Here is a 20,000-nt window from a genome sequence, read left to right on the forward strand (position 1 = left end):
CTGGACAGCCAGCCCCAGCATGAGGGGAATTTGGTGCTTGGCGTGTTTTGGTGCTTTCTTGAGGCATTTTAGCACCCAAAGCCCCTTTCACACCTCCCTGTTTTTTCATTATACGTTAAAAAGGGCTTTAACTTCTTCATATTTCTTCATATTTATTATGCTTCCACTCAATTTTACTTAATTTCGAGGGATTCTTAAAGGGGTTTTGGGAGTTTTCTTGGTTTTGCTACGTTTTAGTGCACAATCCACCTTTTCAACACTCCATTGCTTAAATGCAACTAAAATAAAGCCTTATATTTTTCATACTTATTTAAATTTCTTCCATTTTCCTCAGCTTTGCTGATATTTCGAGGAGGTTTTGACGCTTCTTTGGGTCATTTCCGGTACCCGCCCAGCCAATCTCAGAATGAAGTCTGGCTGAGGCGGGAACAGCTCTCGCCCCGCCCCCTGTCCCACCCAGCCAATGACTGAGGGGAGTTCGGCTGAGGCGGGAACAGCTCTCGCCCCGCCCCCTGTCCCACCCAGCCAATGACTGAGGGGAGTTCGGCTGAGGCGGGAACAGCTCTCGCCCCGCCCCCTGTCCCACCCAGCCAATGACTGAGGGGAGTTCGGCTGAGGCGGGAACAGCTCTCGCCCCGCCCCCTGTCCCACCCAGCCAATGACTGAGGGCGCTTTTCCCCGCCCGCCGGTTGGGCGGGAGCCGCTCCCCACTTGTCAATCAATGAGGGGGGTCCGGCTGAGGCTGGCACTTCCCCCTCTCCCCCTCCCCGGCCAATCACTCCCGCCCCTCCCTGCCTCGCTGCCACTGGCCCCTTGTGACTCTGAATTTTCCCCACTTGCCCCAGTCCGGACTGGTTTATACTGGTTTATACTCCCCCTCCCCAGCAGAGGAGCTCCTGCGCCCCCCACCCCCCAGTGGGTAAAATTCACGTCACGAGAAGTTCGTGTCCACAAAGGAGACAGAGGAGTCCTGTAAAATTCCCTTGATTTGGAGAAAGGGAGAGAGTCCGTCAGGCGTGTCCAAGGGGGTCTCTCCCAATTAGTTGGAGCAAGTAGCCTTCTTTTCTCCTCATTTCCCGGCCGCATTTTCCCCTCCTTCCCTTTCCCTGTTGGGAGGTACTTGGAAGGTACTTGGGACTTCCTGATCTGCCTATCCATGTGCCCCTGTAAAACACATGATCCATGATCATTACAATTAGCTAAATCGATTTATTTTAGTAAGCTTTATTAACTGGCATGCACTGCTGCTCAGCCAAAGTCATGCTAAAGTCCTGAACTTTGGGAAGAAGAACAAAGACTTTATAGGACTATGAATATTAATGTATTTGCCTAGTGTGGACAAAAAGCTAATTAGAGCCCCCCAAACTCCCATCTCACCTCCCACAGACTCCCACAATGTCTCCAGTGATATACAGAAAAGACTCTACTACTGGAATATGTAGTAAAGTAGGTATGTTTATTCCAGTGTTGGAACGCATGGGGGATAGCTCCTCCAAAACCATGCATGCCGACAGCTGCATTCAGCTTGGTATTTATCGGGTTACAAGCTCCATATTCATTAAGTTTCCCAGTACGCCTATACATATTCGTTACCTAGCTCCCCTTAGCCTCGCCTCCTATTACAATGAGCCCAAAAGTCATTTACATCCGCGTTGCGCTTGCGCAGTGTTGTCTGGTAGTTGTGGGCAGGGGTCTCTGGGACAAAATAAAGGGTCTTCCTCAGGCTGAACTTTTCACCTTGCTTCCCTGCGCATGCTCTTTGTGTTCCTGGCCCAAGTCCAAACTTCAAGGCTGATTTAAGTTAGCTTTAGGTTTGAAAACAGGATCTTTGGTCAAGATTCCTTCCCTTTATCAATAGTCTTCTATCTTCTCATCCTTCTTTGGTAGGCACAATATGTCATACATGAAATCCCTATTTGTGCTTGGTCTTTGCATATTAAGTGCTTTAATTAATTGATTTTGAGTTAAATATTTTTACATTGAATCTTAAAATTAACCCATCAGCTCAGGTACAAAAATCCAGTTCCATTATCAGTGTTTTCAATTGTTCAAAGTAGTTTATTAAGAGAGTTGCACCCTTCCCAGTTAAAAATTCCCCAGTTAAAATCACCAACTTGCTCTCTTTTCAAACTTCAAACCACTTGTACACCATGGGAGTTGTCTTTCCTGTGTTTACTGTATACTTTTGCAAGTGTTTTGAGATGTGTTGGATGTATTTTAATACTTTTTTTAGGTGTTTTTACTTGCTCTTTGGTTCCAAGGCCAAAAAACCCCAGTTCTAACAGCCAGCAGCTATTTTTAGCCCATAGCCGTTGCCCTGGGGGCAAGCTCCGTGGCAACCTGAATTTTAATGAAGGCATTTTAGCTTCCTTATCTCAACTAATACCACCCCTCTGACAACGATAAGCCATTGGTGGACGGAGATGATCTGTCAAAGGGAAAGCACCAATCACTTTAAACCGAAGGGGCGGGCTGTGGGCAGGCTGTGGGCGGACTGGGGCGGAGCAAAGAGACCATAAAAACAACGAGGCAAAGAGGCGGTCCCTTTCTCTTTCTGCAGGCTAGCTGTGGTAATGTTGGTGCTGGGCATTAAAAGCCTTACTCCTTTTAAGGAGCCTTTAGTAATTTTTTACTTTTGGACCAGCCAAAAGCCAGCCCAGCACTGCAAGTCTTTCTTTTTCTCTACCTGATGTCTAGTGCTGTCTCAGCCAGAAGATCTCAAATCCCTGCGCTCCTGGGGCATACCATCTACCGAGCCATAGGATCCCAAATTTTTATATTTTTCTAATTTCTGTAATTTTTCAATTTTTCTGTTTTCAATAAATTAATCTTTTTAAGAGTTGTCTCATTTCTCACACAGTAAGTGTTGAGCAAGCTGTATCCATTGTTTTTAACAAACAGCTTCTTAGCAAATCATTTAACCTCTGCTTCCCCCTCCTCCCTCTGATTCAGTTTCCCCTTTTCTATAGAGTTAGTAAATTCTTTTACTAATACACAAATTCTTTTTCTAATAATCTTTTACAATAAGCATCCCTTAATGCTCTTCCGTGTGCATTTGACAAGGTAGTTAAAACTGATAACTTCTTTAGCGCTCTGTATTTCCAAGCAAGCAACATAATAGACAGCACAAGGCAAGCACTCACCAAATTTAATAAAACAATTATGGAGTGACATAATATATTCAGAATGCCAGTTGCGGTAGGTGACCACCCAAAAAGCACGTCCCACCAGTGTCCTGGGTTGCACTGTATTCTAGTACCATCCCCATCAGCTGTTGAAATCAGGTGGGGCAGTGTTTCCTTGCCTCCTCCCCCCAGACTATCTTTCTGTTAATGGCCCATCATTGTCCTGCCGAATGACTCAAAGATAACTCCCTCCGGACTATCTTCTGTTAATGAGCCTAATCAACACTTGGCCTCATGACTCATTACCCCATTGTGAGATGCTCCACCCAGAGGGAGGAACCAAACATCCCATCCTGGATATAATCTGAGATTCTGAACACCAGAGACAACCTTTCCACTGGATTTCCAGAGGACAGGAGCTACATAGCCACTACTGGACCTTCTGAGGAAGAGCAGACCCTTTTTTCTACAGGATCACCGCTTCAGAGGACTGCAGCCACCATTCTGCTGGACTGCTACCACCACCCTGATTAACGGTGTCAGGTTGTATCCTGAGTCTGTCAGTTTAACCCGGTGATTTCTGCCTTTATTTTTTTTCCCTTCTTTTATTTCCCTATTGTTATTCTGACTTGGTGTCTCCCACTGGTTTGTTTTCAAACTAGGACAACCAGTTATGACTTGCATCTTGTTTTACTCCTTGCAAGATTCTGCTTATTTCTTGTGTGTCATGATGGATGGTGACTAAGGTCTTTTTCCCATTCTTTCAGATTTCTTCTAAAATCTCAATTAGGTCCTGATGTTTCACTAATTGCTTTACTAATGTGAGGTCCATCCCAATAGGGGTGGGTAGCAATTTATGGTATATGGTGTAGTTAGACCTTATCAATTGATGAGACACAACCTGTGGGAGTGTGTTTTGCTTTGGTTCAGTCCGGGTCTCCCCTCGAGTTTTGTACCTTTGTATCTACCCAGTTTGTATCCTCCCAATTTTCTGCCAATTACCCCATTTCCCACCTTTGTCTCCTCCCTGGCCCTTGCCAATCGTGCTGGCACCCCTCCCAGGCTTCTAGAAAGTTCTGGCAGGGGCATCGTGTGACTGGCTAGGGGAAAAAGATCCCTCCCTTCCTCTCCCATGGTTGGTTCCCTGATACGCCTTTCACCCTGTTCACCACACCCTTCCCTTCTCCGATTGGTTCCCTCCCATGTTACCACCCACCCATAAATCCTCCTACAGATGCCTTCGGAGCTTGCTCCGAACTGGGCATCCCTGGGAAGTGGGACCTCGCGTCTGAGGCTCAATAAACTTCCCGGATTTAACCCAGTTCTGAGTCTGCCTCCTCCCTCCACCGCTCGCCTCCATCGCCGCGGTCCTGTGGAAGGACCCATGAGCCAGACCTCTGGTCTCCCGGAGTCCGGAGGCTGGCCCCCCGCAGCCGACTGCGTCCGGAGCTGACCGGGCTGAGTGGGATCCACTCCCAGGGGACGCAGAGGCAACAACCAATGCTAAATACGGTAAGTTACACCCAACAATCTTGGTAAAATTACAAATACAAAAATTAGAGTGATTCCTGGTGGCTACATTTATTTTACTGTCATCTATCATCATAAAAGTGCAGATAGTTCTTAAGCATACACAACCTTGGCCAATCTATACAAGTACTGGTTTTGGTGAAGTGTCTGGGTGGATCTCAAAGTGACACATGCCTTGTTCTGCATCAAGACATATGTCTCTGGCATCAAGTGTATTACTTTCACAGATAAATCCTTGTTGTTCCCGTGTGATGCAAGATTCTAAATTTACCATTTGCCGCTTTCCTCTCACCATCCGAGCCCATACTCTGTGTTCGGAGGGGTAAAATCTGTCCCTTTATGGTTTAGTCCCAATGCGATGATAGGATGAATTACATAAACTGTGGCATTCCGTATCGTAAGCACGAAGGCAGTAGCTATGTTAGTCATTGAGTCATAGGTGAAATTTACCAAGGTCCACCAGGATTGGAGCTTTCTTTCTAATTTAGTAGCATTGTCCCAAACAGCTCCTCGGATTTCAATAGGAAAAACACCTTCATTACCTTCTCTTATGATTAAGGAAGCTGCGGACTGCATCCATAATTGAGCTTGTATGCAGCTAAGGGCTAATGAGACATTGTCCTGAGCTGTGCCAAGTGTGTTTAGTATCATTCGTGGTCCAGGTCGCTGAATTTTGCGAGGTCTGGCAGTATTTTTGAGACTTGCCACTGGCTGTTTCCCAATGCTAATAGGGAAGATTGTAGGGGCTGTTTTAATTTGGTCAGGTCACTGGTTGCTGTGGCCAATTTATTCATCAGTATCTCTGAATCAATCCCATTTATGACTCCCAGTCCTGTTCCCAGCATGCCAGTCAGGTCTCTCCGCATTCTGCCCTTGAGGGGGCTTTGCTCCTGCAGCCAGGCTGTCCACCCTTCAAAGGATGTTTGAATTAAAGGGGAGCAGGCTGGTTGGATCTCAGAAATGTTAATTTGCACTAGTAGTTCTACACGCTTAAGAGACCACTCTGGATTAAACAGCAGTAATTGCTGGCCTGTGTTTCTCACTACATAAGGGCCAATCTCATAAACCTTTGGCTCAGATTTAAGTGATGTGACCTGGGTTTGGATCTGATTGCCAGAGTAGGTCGTAGTAGGCCTAGCCATGGCATTTATCTGGAATTTGAATGAGAGTCCATTACTGTCCTGGGCCCAAAGACAAACTACTTCAACGGTCTGTGCTAATGTAAAATTATACCAACAATCTACTTCACTTGAATGACTACAGATTTCATTATGTTTGTCTGTAGGAGTAGTTGAGACACTGATTTGGGTTGCTTTTTTATGAGTAGTTCCGTTAATCATTCAGCATCTTATTTTGATTTCTTCTCTTACAGTTCCCTGAAGTTGCCAAGTTTTTTGTTTTGTCCATTCTTGCTTTATATACACTTGGTTCCCATGCATGACCACAGTCAGCAGGTTAAAATCCTTTAAATCAGAATATTTCCCCAGGAGTCCAGTAAACTGCATAAAGGCTTGGGACCATATGTCTTCTCTCCTATGAATAACTTTTCAGCTTAAGGCTATAATTATGACTGAAAAAACCCCAATTTTCTGGGTTATACTTGTGTGCCACCGTAATATTTTCATTTTGTTTGGGTAAACTTCAAATTCAGTTCATCATCCCCAGGGGTCACTTTCCAAGGGGCCTCTGGAGCCTTCTTTACCCAAGTACGGTGAATCCATGCACTCTGCTCTCTGATCTTAATCGCGGTGTAAGTGATGAGAAGCACCTGGAATCGTCCTCCCCACTGTGGTTCCAGAGGTTTTTCTGTAAGAGACTTAACATATACATAATCTCCAGGCTGAATGTCATGTACAGGACTGTCCAAGCCTCGACTTCGGGTTCCAGCCACATTTTTCAGTTTCTCTAAGCTGTCTAAAGCAATCATATAGGTGGTTAAGGTCTCCTCCCCAATTTAGGTAGATATTCCTTTCTGGACCCCATATGGTCTCCCATAAAGTATTTCGAAGGCACTTAGGTTTTTTTTTAATTCTGGCCTTGGTCCAAATTCATAACAATGCAAGTGGAAGAGATTGGGGCCAGGGTAGGTTAGCTTCTTGCCCTAGTCTCACAATTTGCTGTTTAATCAAATGATTCATTTTCTCTACTTGGCCACTCAACTGGGGGTGGTATGGAGTGTGGAGTTCCCAATCTATGCCTAAATGTCGGCTGGTTTGTTGTACCGCCCTTGAAATAAAATGTGGTTCCCTATCTGAGGATATTGTGGCTGGAACTCCGAAGCGTGGTATTATTTCTTGTAGTAACGCTTTGGTTACTTCCCGAGCTTTAGCGGTCTTAGTAGGAAAAGCTTCTGGCCATCCTGAAAAAGTGTCTGTCAGCACTAGTAAATATTGATACCCCCCTTTTCTTGAAAGTTCTGTGAAATCAATTTGCCACTGCTGTCCAGGCCCATGGCCCCTTCCAATTTGACCCATTTTTAGTTTGGGGGTGTTTTTGGGATTAGTCTGAAGGCAAAGGTTACATTGTTGGGTTACCTACACAATGGTTTCAAATAAATATCTAGCAATAATTTTCCCAATTTAGCAGTTATATAAGGCATTTGTTTCCCAATGTGTTTTCTGGTGCTCTTCTTTAACTAGTAACCATAGCAAATGGGAGGGAATAACCAATTTTCCTTCTGCAGTGATAACCCCATCCTTCTTGGTTAAATGTTCCCCTTTCATCTTTAATCAATTTCTTGTCCCTTTTGTTCTATATTGGCTTACCCTCTAGGGAAAGTTGTCCATCTGGGATCAAGGCTCCAGTTTTGTTGTTACCTCACTTTCTACTGCTTCTTTTGCCTCTCTGTTCACCAGATCATTTCCTTCTTCCAGTTCTGAGCTCACCTTTTGATGTGCCTTGTGTGCATGATTGCTACCTTCTCAGGTAGCTGGACTGCTTCCAACAGCCACATTAGTTCTTGTGCACGTTTGATGTTCTTTCCCTGCGAATTTAACAGTCCTCTCTCTTTCCAAATGGCCCCGTGTGCGTGTACAACTCCAAATGCATACCTTGAGTCTGCATAAATGTTTATTTTCTTTCCTTTTGCCATCTCTAAGGCACGGGTTAGGGCGATTATTTCAGCCTTCTGCACAGAGGTGTTTGTTGGCAGGGGTCCGGATTCTATCACCTCCCAGCAGGTGGTAACTGCATACCCAGCATGTCGCTTTCCACTGATGACGTAGCTGCTCCCATCAGTAAACCAGGTCTCTGTGTTGTCTGAAGGGATATCCTGTAGATCCGGGCGGCTGGAAGAGGTGCCTTCGATAGTCTCCAGGCAATCATGGCGTACCGGTTCCCCTTGATTTCCGCTGAGAAAGGAAGCTGGGTTGACAATGTTAGTTACCCCTATTTCTACATCATCTTGTTCTACCATGATGGCTTGATATTTCAGGAGCCTTTGTGGGGAGAGCCAGTGCCCACCTTTCACTTCCAGCACCGCGGACACCGTGTGGGACACCAGCACAGTCATTCTCTGGCCCAAGGTGAATTTGCATGCTTCCTGGATGTTTAGCACGACTGCTGCAACAGCTCTGAGGCACCCAGGCCATCCTTTGGCTGCTGCATCTAGCTGCTTAGAGAAATAGGCAACTGCCCATCAGTATGGGCCCAGGTCCTGTGCTAGTATTCCCAGGGCGATCCCTTGTTTCTCATGGGAAAATAGAAAGAATGGCTTACTCATGTCTGGAAGTCCTAGAGCTGGAGCTGACATGAGGGCATTCTTTAGCTGGCTGAAGGCCCGTGTGGCCTCCTTTGTCCACTGGAGATCTCTGCTTTCCTTTGTAATGAGCTCGTATAGTGGTTTCACAAGCAGCCCTTAATTGTAAATCCACAATCTGCACCATCCTGTCATCCCCAGAAAAGTCCGTAACTCTTTCACTGTCTGGGGTTTCGGGGTTTGGCATATCGCTTCCTTGCGATCTTGCGCCAAAGTTCGTTGCCCAGTACTGACTTCATAGCCCAGATAGATCACTTTCTGTTTCACCACCTGAGCCTTTTTCTTGGATACCCTGTACCCTTGGAGTCCCAGGAAGTTTAAGAGGCTTACCGTCCAGGCTGTGCAAGCTTCTTCTGTTCGGGTAGCTATTAGGAGATCATCCACGTACTGCAATAGCTTCCCTTCTCCTGGTGGGGCTTCCCAGGACTCTAGGTCTTTTGCGAGCTGCTCTCCAAACAGGGTGGGACTGTTCTTAAATCCCTGAGGCAACACCGTCCATGTGAGCTGGGTTTTGCGCCCACTCTTCGGGCTTTCCCATTCGAATGCAAAAGTTTTCTGGCTGGCTTCATGGAGAGGGAGGCAAAAGAAGGCATCCTTTAGATCTAAAACAGTAAACCAAGTTAGCTCTGGTGTTAAGCATGTTAACAGAGTGTAAGGATTCGCTACCACAGGATAGAGATCCTCAGTTATCTTGTTAACAGCCCGTAAATCCTGTACCACCCGCTAAGACCCATCAGGTTTACAGACAGGAAGGATAGGAGTATTGAAATCAGACTGGCACTCTTTTAACAATCCCAACTGTAAGAATTTTTCAATTATTGGGCCAATTCCTTCTCTGTCTTCCTTTTTGAGGGGCTATTGTTTAATTCTAACTGGTTGTTTTCCCTCTTCGAGTTTGATCTGTATTGGGGTTGCATTTTTGGCTCTCCCAGGTACATCTGTGGCCCAGACTCCTGGGAACACTTGACTCGTTATCTCTTCTCTAATTTCCTCTGCAGAGCCTTTAGTTGTTATTATTAGGCTCAGTATTTCCACGTACTGTTGGTCATTTACCTCCAGAATAATTTCCCCATTCCTAAATGTAATGGTTGCTTGTAATTGTTCCAATAGATCTCTTCCTAAAAGTGCTTTTGGAGAATTGGGTAAATATAAAAACTTGTGAATACACCATTGTGTCGCGGGTTCAGTTCGTAAACCAGGCAGAAACACCAATTTAGTGTAGTGGCTTGGTGCAAAATACCCACTACTTATTTTCCTTCTGTCAGATAAGAATTAGGAGAAAGCAAAGCAGGCACAAACTTTACACAGTTGCAATACAAAGAAAGAGTTTTATTACTAATAGCGTTAAAAGTAAAGAGAAATAACAGGATATTAAAGCAAACCCCCTCCCCCTTTCCAGCACTTCCTTCCTTTTACCCAACTCACACAAAGGGTAACAGAACATGGGATTTTAGTCAGTGTTCCAGTTCTTGATAAGTCTCTTTCTTATCCTTAAGGAAAAAAGCAGTTTTCTTCAGCTGCACATGGTTCCCAAACTGCCACCAACAGCAGACCCGTCCGGAAAGAAACAATCTGCTGTGGTGTAAAACATTTCTCCCATGAAAAATCTCACAGTTCCTTCACACTGCCAAACATGGGCCATCACATGGGGTTATTAATCTTTTTAAGGATGAGTTATTTTGGCCTGAACACAAAGGCTTTTTTCCAAAAATCCTCTCAATACTTCTGTATAGCCTGGCATAGGCATTCTTCACAATTTTCATGGGCCACACATGAAATTCATCCCCCCGTGTACTTCAAATGGATTAAAGAGACAAACAGTTTGTGATATTAGAGTTTCTTACCACAGCATGCAAGAAGTTTTTTTAAGCTATGTGCGAGAAAATGCAGCACCGCCCTCTTTTCTCCCGTTGCCATGTTCAGCTTCGTCTCACGGGACTCACTTTCTCTTTCTCTCTGACTCTGAAGCTGCCATGTTGACGAGCATTCTTGTTCAGGCTTTATGGTGGAGAAAGCCTCGCTCCCTTTGTGCTGCTGGCTGCGTGGTGTCTTCTTCAGTTCAGCGCGAAGTGTGCTGGCTGCAGACAGGAGGCTACGCCGGCTCTCGCTGGCTCCGTCGGCGAGGCGAGGAGAGGAGAGGAGAGGTGTTGGGGAAGATGAAACAGGAAAGCCTTATAAATATGATTGCCTGACAAAAGATTTTGGGAATATGAAAACTACAGGCGACATCGAAATGAAAGCCACTTTTGAAATACCAAATCTTAGTTACTGAACAACTGGAAAACAATGGTATGGCCGACTGAAGGTAATCCCCTCTTGATTGAACAATACCCTCTGCTTGCAGGCAGGTCCAAGGGTCAGAGCAGACCCTACTAGCTCAGCAGAAGGGGTCCAAAGAGTAGTTTTTAGAAGTTAAGATGTAACACTCTATGGTAATATAAGAACTCTTATAGGCTGTATGTAAATACTATAGGATTTGTATCTTGTATTAGATTGGTTAGTGACAATTAGAATATTCAGTACAGAAGATGATTTATTGTATTGTAACCAAGACTTCACCATTCCTCTCTTACTCTTCGCACACTCTTCCACTCTCTTACCACTCTCTTACTCTTACACTCTCTTACCCGCTTACTCTCCTGCTCTCTTGGGCCTGCTCAGAGCTGCCAGCTGCAGCTCTAAGCAGTGCCCCTATACCCACGCCCTTTGCAATAAACCGCATGTTCCAAGATCTGACTATAGAGATCTCTCGTCACCGTCTCCAACCATCTACGCCCGGTCCAGACCGAACCCACACCCAGAACCTACAGAGAGGAGAGGGACCCGCCGGATGGGATTAGCCGTGTGGCAGTCCATGGCTGGTTTTAGCTGCCTGCAGCTCTTGGACAGTTTCCCCCCCAACGACCCAGGGTCCATGCTGTGGCATTGAGAAAAGGGGGGGCAGTGGCCCCAGCCTGGCGGGGGCCCGGAGGCTCGGAGTCCCCACACCTTCCAGTGGGCGAGCTCAGACCAAAGGCAATTCCCGCCTTTCCGTGAGGTTTAAATATGTAAATTGTGAGAAGCGTCATTAGTCTAAAAGACTGTCCATCAACTCAGCTTCAACCCACTACACATCGTTTCCCAGTTTTATATTTCAATGGCTTGCAAAAATAAGCTTTTCAGATTGACCAGTTGTTCCTTGTACCACAATGTAGTCATCTCCCACAGACATTAAAACTTTATTTAAAACTGAATATGCTGCCCCCGTATCAACCAAAAATTCTATTTCTTTTTCCTTTTCCCCTAGCTGCATTATAACCAGTGGATCTGCTAGGGTGAAATCCCCCGGTCCTCTTCAATCTTCTTTCACGTGTGCAACCACCCTCCCTCTTACTTGGTCTCCTCTGTTCTGGCGGTGTTCTTGTCTTCTTTCTGGGCACTGGTTCTTCCAATGACCGAATCTCCTGCAAATGGCATGTTGGTCTTTACTTAGCCGAGGTGGGCCCTGTCTGGGAGGTCTCTGTCTAGGTTTTTCCCTATTTCCTTCCTTTACTACTGCTGCCAATTTCTTCATCCCTTGCTTGTAACTTTCTTCTCAATTACTGAATACCCTCCAAGCTGCATCTAATAGAGTTTCCAGGTCCCTCCCCTCTGGCCCCTGAGGTTTTTGCAATTTAGGTCTGATATCTCCTGTGGATTGTCCTAGAAACAAAGATAGCAGCTGTTGTATCCCTACGTCGGTCTCAGGATCCAGTGATGTGTTACAGCGCATTGCATCCCTCAGACGATCCAGGAATTCGGATGGTGACTTGGAAGGACCCTGTCTTACCGCATACAAAGCTGACCAATTTAGGGTTTTGGGAATGGCCCTTTCCACCCCTTTTGCTATCCATTCTTGAACTTCTTAATTTCTCTAATTCGGCTGTTCTATTCAGACTCCAGTGTGGTTCCTGGCGTGGGAAGTAATCTTTTATATCTAATTGTTGCGTTTTGTAATAGTCCTCTGCCAAGTCTCGAGCTGTTTTCAAAACTAACTGTCTCTCTGTCTCTGTTAGTCCACCCAGTAATAATTGTATATCAGCCCAATCTGGATTATGCTGTTTGATTATAAGTTGCAAGCACTCAGCGGTACCCGCTGGATCACTTCGGTAATTTTTGGCAACGTTATACCATGCATCTAGGTCAGCAGTAGAGAAAGGTACTCTAATCAACATTGTATTCCCATCAGGTGCCACTGCCTCTCTCAGAGGTGCCTGTTTCCTGGTTCGGGACGAGACAGGACTGCCCGGGGGAGAGGGGGTTGGCGTTGGTGTTCCTTCCGAGTCTGCATCCTCTTCCTGTCTCCTAAGGGGAGGCTTAAGCAAATCTGTTAGTTCATCATCATCTTGTCCCTGGGCTGCTGCTTGATAGACTTTGTCTGACCTTGTACATCTCTGATCTATACTGCATGACGAACAACACTGCTTAATTCTTCCTCGGCCTTTTTTATTTTCTTTTTCCAGAGCTAGCACCATAGGATCACTGGGGGGTTTGATTCCACAATCTCTCTGCCATTCAGGGTGATTTCGGAGGGAGAAAAATGCATCAGTGTAAGAAACTTCTTCCCATTTACCTTCCCGTCTCAGAAGCAGCATTAACTGAAGCAAGGTATTATAATCTAAAGTTCCATTAGGTGGCCACTTTGCTCCATCTTCTAATTTATACAGTGACCCCCACTGGGTACAATATTTTACAAGAGTTCTTTTATTTTCTGGGCCTCCAGTTCCTACTATCTCTTTCCAATGTGCCAAAACACAGCCAAACAGGCTCACTTTAGAGATTTCCTTACTCTGTCCGGTTCCCATCCTGTTCAGAGTTCGAGTTCACTCAAATACTGTGCCACCCAGTCCGGGCCACCCATATAGTGTATAAGCCACTAGTTATAAATTCTCTTATGTTTCTTGACAGGCCTGCTTTGCTGCCACTTGAAATCTTCTTCAAAAGCCTTTACTAGTTCTTCCCAATCCTTTTCTAGCACTCTACTATTTTCAGGAACATGATGCTCTTTGCCACACAAAAGTTTTAAAACAAAATGTTCCTTGCTTTCCCAGCACTCCAGGCACGGATCTCTGTCTGCTAAATAAATAGAACAGTAATATCTCCAACTTCCACAAAATCTGCACTGAGCTAAAACCCACAGCCAGTGTGGGGCTGGAGTCTTCTTATACCCACACACACAAAGGAGGGAGTCCCTTCTATCACTTGTGCAGGCAGGACAAATGAATGGAAGGAGTCAGGGACTATACTCCTACCATATAACTGTTGAGGGATAGAGGGGGGCAACAACCTCCCTCCCTGCTTAGCCACTGTTGTTTCTATCTCCGTCTCCTAGTTTTATCTCGCTTCTACCCAAATCTTTCTTCGCACTCTCTCACAGTTCCTTCCCAGCTTTCTTCCCGAACCTCCCAAACCTCAGGTACCAAATGCCACTTCCCACACACAAACTTTAAAATCTCAGGCTCAAAATCAACTTCACTGGGGTGCCTCCAATAACACTGAAAGCATAAGCTCTGCTGCCTGGCAGAAGAGCAGTACCACCTCTTACAAATATTACACTGTATTAGTACTCATGCAGCATGCCATCCTCTTGTTGAATGAAAAGTTCTAATGCATCCACAAAAACAAGTTATTCCATGTATTTTTTCAAAACCTAAATCCTCTGCCACTGGTTGTTCCCAATCTAAAGCTACTAATCTTCTTGTAGAGGTTCTATATATTCCCTCTAAAGGAACTCGTTAGTCTCTTCTCTCTATCCAATGTTTTATTGGATTTACAAATTCCCAAGAATCAAGACCAAACCACTGAGGGCGAGAGGTTCTTCTAACCTCTCATCTAGCCACAATTTTAATTTTATTAGGACAAAAATCAATAATCTAGCATGGCTCCAAACAAATGCTTCAATACGACTTCCTCAAACAACACACAACAACATACAAACACAACAACATAAAAGCAGTCCAACAACAACCAATATCCACACAGACATATAAGCAACACAACAACATTCAAACCAGCTACTAGAAGCCAAAATATTCATAACACTCACTTTTAATAACTTCAGGGTCCCACTTATTTATTTTCCCCAATACAATCATCAACAAGTTCTGGCAGAACCCCCCCCGGAATCACCCGATCCACTCTCAGGATTGCTAGCTCTATCGGTCGGTGATTCCTCTTGCCAGCTCCCATAGCCAGCTGCTCTGCTTGCAAGCTCCAACTTTACCCACACAGGGACTACGCTGTGCACGAGACGTCTCTGTGTGTCTTACCAGCAGCCCTGGCCACGCGTACGACTCACAGGCACCCTAAATGCAAAGCATACCGTTTATCCGCAGTTTCAGCAGGTTGTTGTCTGTCCGCCGCAGTGAGCGAGCCGAGGGGCGGAGATCCTCCAGGAAAGCCCTGGGGCGTGCCTAGGACATCCGCTCCTAAGCCGATCCTGCAGCTGGACAGAGTTTCTCCTGGCTGCTCGCCAAAATGATGAGCGGGAAAGACTCCACTACTAAATAAGTAGTAAAGTAGGTATGTTTATTCCAGCGCTGGAACGCATGGGGGATAGCTCCTCCAAAACCATGCGTGCCGACAGCTGCATTCAGCTTGGTATTTATCGGGTTACAAGTTCCATATTCATTGAGTTTCCCAGTACGCCTATACATATTCATTACCTAGCTCCCCCTAGCCTCGCCTCCTATTACAATGAGCCCAAAAGTCATTTACATCCGTGTTGCGCTTGCGCAGTGTTGTCTGGTGGTCGTGGGCAGGGGTCTCCAGGATGAAGTAAGAGTCCTCCTCAGATGAAGTAAAGGGTCTTCCTCAGGCTGAACTTTTCACCTTGGTTCCCTGTGCATGCTCTTTATGTCCCTGGCCCAAGTCCAAACTTCAAGGCTGATTTAAGTTAGTTTTAGGTTCGAAAACAGGATCTTTGGTCAAGATTCCTTCCCTTTATCAATAGTCTTCTATCTTCTCATCCTGCTTTGGTAGGCACAATAAGTGTTGAGCAAGCTGTATGCATTGTTTTTAACAAACAGCTTCTTAGCAAATCATTTAACCTCTGCTTCCCCCTCCTTCCCCTGATTCACCTACACCCTGCTAGAACCCCCCTCAGGACTTGTCCCGACCTCCAATCATGTAGAACAGCCAACCCCAGACCCCCAAACCCCACCATTCTCCCCCCATTCTGAATTTCCCCCAACCCCCCAAACTCCCCAGGCCCCCCGGTTCTGTATTCCCCCCAAATCCCCCTAGGACTCACCCAGGACCCCCAAGCCCCCTCTCCATCTCCAAACACATAGAGTCACTCATCCACCAGCACAGCAAGGGTTAGGATGGGTCCTCTGGGGAGGTCCTGGGGGAGGTGACACAGGAGTTTGGGGGGCTCTAATTAGCTTTAAGTCCACTCTGGGTGGAGAAGTTAATATTCAAAACCCTAGTAAGTCTTTATTCTTCTTCCCTGAGAAGAAGTCCATGCCAATTAGTAAAGCTTACAAAAATAAATTTATTTATTTAGCTAATTGTAATGATCATGGATTGTGTGTTTTACTAAAGGGGCACATACTAAGGGGGGACACGGATAGGCGGATCGGGAAGTCCCAAGTACCTTCCAAGTACCTCCCAACAGGGAAAGGGAAGGAGGGGAAAATGCGGCCGGGAAATGAGGAGAAAAGAAGGCTACTTGCTCCATCTAATTGGGAGAGACCCCCTTGAACACACGCCTGACGGACTCTCTCCCTTTCTCCAAATCAAGGGAATTTTACAGGACTCCTCTGTCTCCTTTGTGGACACGAACTTCTAGTGACGTGAATTTTACCCACTGGGGGGTGGGGGGCTCAGGAGCTCCTCTGCCTGGGGAGGGGGAGTATAAACCAGTATAAACCAGTCCGGACTGGGGCAAGTGGGGAAAATTCAGAGTCACAAGGGGCCAGTGGCAGCGAGGCAGGGAGGGGCGGGAGTGATTGGCCGGGGAGGGGGAGAGGGGGAAGTGCCAGCCTCAGCCGGACCCCCCTCATTGATTGACAAGTGGGGAGCGGCTCCCGCCCAACCGGCGGGCGGGGAAAAGCGCCCTCAGTCATTGGCTGGGTGGGACAGGGGGCGGGGCGAGAGCTGTTCCCGCCTCAGCCGAACTCCCCTCAGTCATTGGCTGGGTGGGACAGGGGGCGGGGCGAGAGCTGTTCCTGCCTCAGCCGAACTCCCCTCAGTCATTGGCTGGGCGGGTACTGGAAATGGCCCAAAAAAGCCTCAAAACCTCCTCGAAATTTCAACAAAACTGACGAAAATGGAGTAAATTTGAATAAAATAAATAATTTAATAAAATAAATAATAAATAAGTTAATAAAATAAATAATAAATAAAAATAAAAATTTTAAGGCTATATTTGTTACATTTAAGCAATGGAGGGTTGAAAAGGTGGATTGTGCACTAAAATGTGGCAAAACCAAGAAAACCCCCAAAACCCCTTTAAGAATCTCTTGAAATTAACTAAAACGGAGTAGAAGCATAATAAATATGAATAAATATAAATATATTGACCCCAAAACAAGGTATCTTTGTGGTATACATTGTGTTTCTCCTTCTTTCTGTATCACCCATCAAGCGTAACCTGGTCCCTGAGCAAAGACAACCCCACGGATGGGTTTGTCTTTGCTCAAGGCAGAATTAATCCAAACAGTCTTTCCTAGCATATCTCTCATATGCACTACCAGAACCTTATCTCCATCTGCTGTACACAGGGGTTTGGATCGGGCAGGGCCAGCTTGGTTGGTGGAACTTCCAGTATTAACTAACCGTGTAGCCTTTGCTAAGTGCAGATCTCACTGCTTGAAGGTCCCACACCCCCATTGCCTTCAGTGCTGTTTTTAAGAGTCTGTTGCACCGCTCAACTTTCCCAGTGGCTGGTGCATGGTTGGCAATGTGGTACACCCATTCAATACCATGTTCTCTAGCCCAGGTGTTTATAAGGCTGTTCTTGAATTGAGTCCCATTGGACTCAATTCTCTCAGGGGTGCCATGCCTCCACAGGACTTGCTTTTCAAGGCCCAGGATGGTGTTCCGGGCAGTAGCGTGAGGCACAGGGTAGGTCTCCAGCCATCCTGTGGTGGCTTCCACCACTGTGAGCACATAGCGCTTGCCTTGGCAGGTTTGAGGCAGTGTGATGTAATCAATTGCCAGGCCTGCCCGTACTTATATTTGGACCACTGGTGTGGTAGTGTGGTGTTTTACTATATGTCTACATGTTTCGTATGGTTTGACCCTGTTACTCCTTTGCCCCAGTTCCCAGTTGGTACACCCCAAACCCTAGCTGCTCCCCCAATGCTCCCTACATGGTTACTCTCCTCCCCTTGTTCTAGTTGGTTCTCCATCAATCACCTAATTCCCTCCTGTTATTCCAGACAGTTCGGGGTCCATCACCTAGGCCCTCCCTCCCTGGTTCTTGTCAACCCCCGGAGACCCTGCCCCTTCTGACACCTCCCCTCTGGAAATCCCCTAAACCTCGACACCCCATTGGGGCATGTGATCCCTTTCCCTCTGGCTGTTAAGACCATTGGTCTGTGTGTATGTGTGTCCCTGTCCATATCCCTCCCCCAGAAATCCCTATTGGTCCCTGGTCGGGCCACTCCCTTTGTAAACCCCTCCTTTATAAGTTGTTGTACATGCTTGGTGGGGGCTTGTTCTCCTGGAGTCCCTCCTGCAAGTAAACTTGGGACTGTATCCAGAGACAAGCCTCCTTGCTACCTTTTATCTTCTCCCTCGTCGGGGCTGCTGACAGCCGTAGCACCTGGAGCTTCAGCTCCCCTGGGCAGAGCTGAACTCCAGAGGAGCAGCTTTAATGCTTTGTGCCTTCGGCTGCTCCCCACTGCTGCCGCACACCGCAGGTGCTAGCCGGGCTGCAAAGAGTGGTCACTGCGACACTTTGGTGTGATTGGGCTGTGAAGGGATAAAAGCCCAGTGGTTCAAGGTCCCTTCCCAGAGGCACTGGCTCGAGCTGTGTTCCTGCACCATGAATAAATTGTTTTGTGGAATGAGACGTGTGAGACTCTGCTATGGGAAGCCTGGTCTGACTGTGTGAGAGTGGGGAGAGTGCAGGGAGTCAATGGGGGCACTCTTTTGCTCACTTGAGCTGCACACTGTGAAGGGAATTTGGTGCCAGCAGGAACAGTCTGGTGGTGGGAGTGTGACTGCCAGAGTTCTTCCGGGATGCTCAGGGAAGTTTCCTTAACGAGAGAGCTGCCTGAGAGCTGGAGCAGAGCCCAGACCGTGCACCTGCTGGGCTCTGCCTGTAAGAAACCAGGCAAGGTGCAGCAGAGTGCCCTGGGCAGGGGAAGGCAGGTAGGCAGAAAAGGAACAAGTGAAACTCACCCCAAAGAAGGTTTAACCATACCTCTGTAGTTCCATCATTTCAAAAACAAAAACTAGTTCATCCTTGTAGTGCTTTGGGGTCACAGTAAAGATTCTGGAAAGGGTCTAATAGCTCCACGTCAGCTGGCACAGACTGTGATTTTGAGAGCATGGGGACATCCCTGCAGGGAAATGCACTGAAGATTACAGAGCAGAACTGCAGGTGCTCAGTGAGGGTGGGAAGAAGGAGGTCTCTGCCCAAAGTCCTGGCAGGGGCTGATGGTCAGAGGGGACAGAGGAACGCAGCACTGTCTGCCTCCGTCCTCACAGCCCCAGTGGTTACACAGTCATGTCCCAAATGGAACGTAGGTTTGTCATTCCCATCCAGGACAGGGCATGAAAAAAAGAAGAAAACTCAGAACAGAATCCAGAGTGATCTTGCAAGGCTGAAGCAGCAGGGGGAAGATCTTCTGGCTGCTGGTACTTTCCAGTGCTGACCTGACTGAGAAGAGGCTCCAAAGCGCCAAGCTGCTCAGAGGCAGAACTGGCTGCCCGCAGCGAGCAATGCCCTCTCTGCATGCAGACCGAATTGCCGGCGAACGGGAGGGAGCTATGGTTTGGCCTCGCAGGAGGGAAGGGCTCCTGCCTGCGAGAGACGGGGCTGGCTGTGCAGGTGTCGAGGCGAGTCCTGCTGATCCTGATGTGCTGGAAGTGTCCTGGGAAATGGGGTGCATTTGGAAGGAGAGAGACTGGCGAAGTTCGTGGCTGAGCTTGATCCGCCGCCTGCTACCTCTGGTACATAGCAGTTCATCTGGGAAGGCCTTCTACAAGTTCGAGCTAGTAAATTTCTGCACAACATAGCCCTCATTCCCTGAGCAATGTCCCTGCTGACTGCCCCTCCAGCTGTCCTGCTGTCGGCTACCCGCAGCTGGCATCACATTCTCTCCGGAGATGGTCTCAGAGATCAAACACCAACGAACAGCCTTTCTTCAGAAAACTTGGCTTATTCCACGCTTTGCAACACGCCGGCCGGTCCCGGCGACCCGCGGCGGTGCTCCCCGCGGGGCAGCCCCGGGCTGACCGGCAGAGGAAACAGCGGATTCCGCTGCCCGCCTTCCCTTTCCCTTTCCCTTTCCTCTTTCCCCGTCCCCCTTCCCCTTCCGGGCAGCCGCGCAGCCGCAGCTGCGGCGCCGGGGCCGGAGCGCTCCGAGCCCCGCCGGTGCCGACCCGGGCCCGGG

The 20,000-nt window shown here is 47.2% G+C and overlaps 1 protein-coding gene across 5 annotated transcripts; it reads right to left on the reverse strand.

Annotated features, from left to right (window-relative positions):
• Positions 1 to 1,419: 1,419 nt before the first annotated feature.
• LOC125334894 lies at positions 1,420 to 19,887 on the reverse strand. Of its 5 annotated transcripts, none has more exons than XR_007207273.1 (2): positions 18,784 to 19,887; positions 1,420 to 1,875 (listed from the first exon to the last, which is right to left on the reverse strand). XR_007207273.1 is itself a non-coding variant. In XM_048322120.1 (2 exons), the coding sequence occupies exon 2, from the start codon at positions 13,233 to 13,235 to the stop codon at positions 12,153 to 12,155; it is 1,083 nt and encodes a 360-aa protein (XP_048178077.1). In that variant the 5' UTR covers positions 13,236 to 15,399; positions 18,806 to 19,887; the 3' UTR covers positions 11,239 to 12,152. The 5 variants fall into 5 exon arrangements, 2 of the variants coding, with proteins under 2 accessions (XP_048178077.1, XP_048178076.1); XR_007207274.1 differs by having other exon boundaries at positions 1,420 to 1,878; XR_007207275.1 differs by lacking the exon at positions 1,420 to 1,875 and adding an exon at positions 10,484 to 10,519.
• Between the last annotated feature and the right edge of the window lie 113 nt (positions 19,888 to 20,000).

Source organism: Corvus hawaiiensis, chromosome 17 (assembly GCF_020740725.1).
Source record: "Corvus hawaiiensis isolate bCorHaw1 chromosome 17, bCorHaw1.pri.cur, whole genome shotgun sequence".
NCBI lineage: Eukaryota > Metazoa > Chordata > Aves > Passeriformes > Corvidae > Corvus > Corvus hawaiiensis.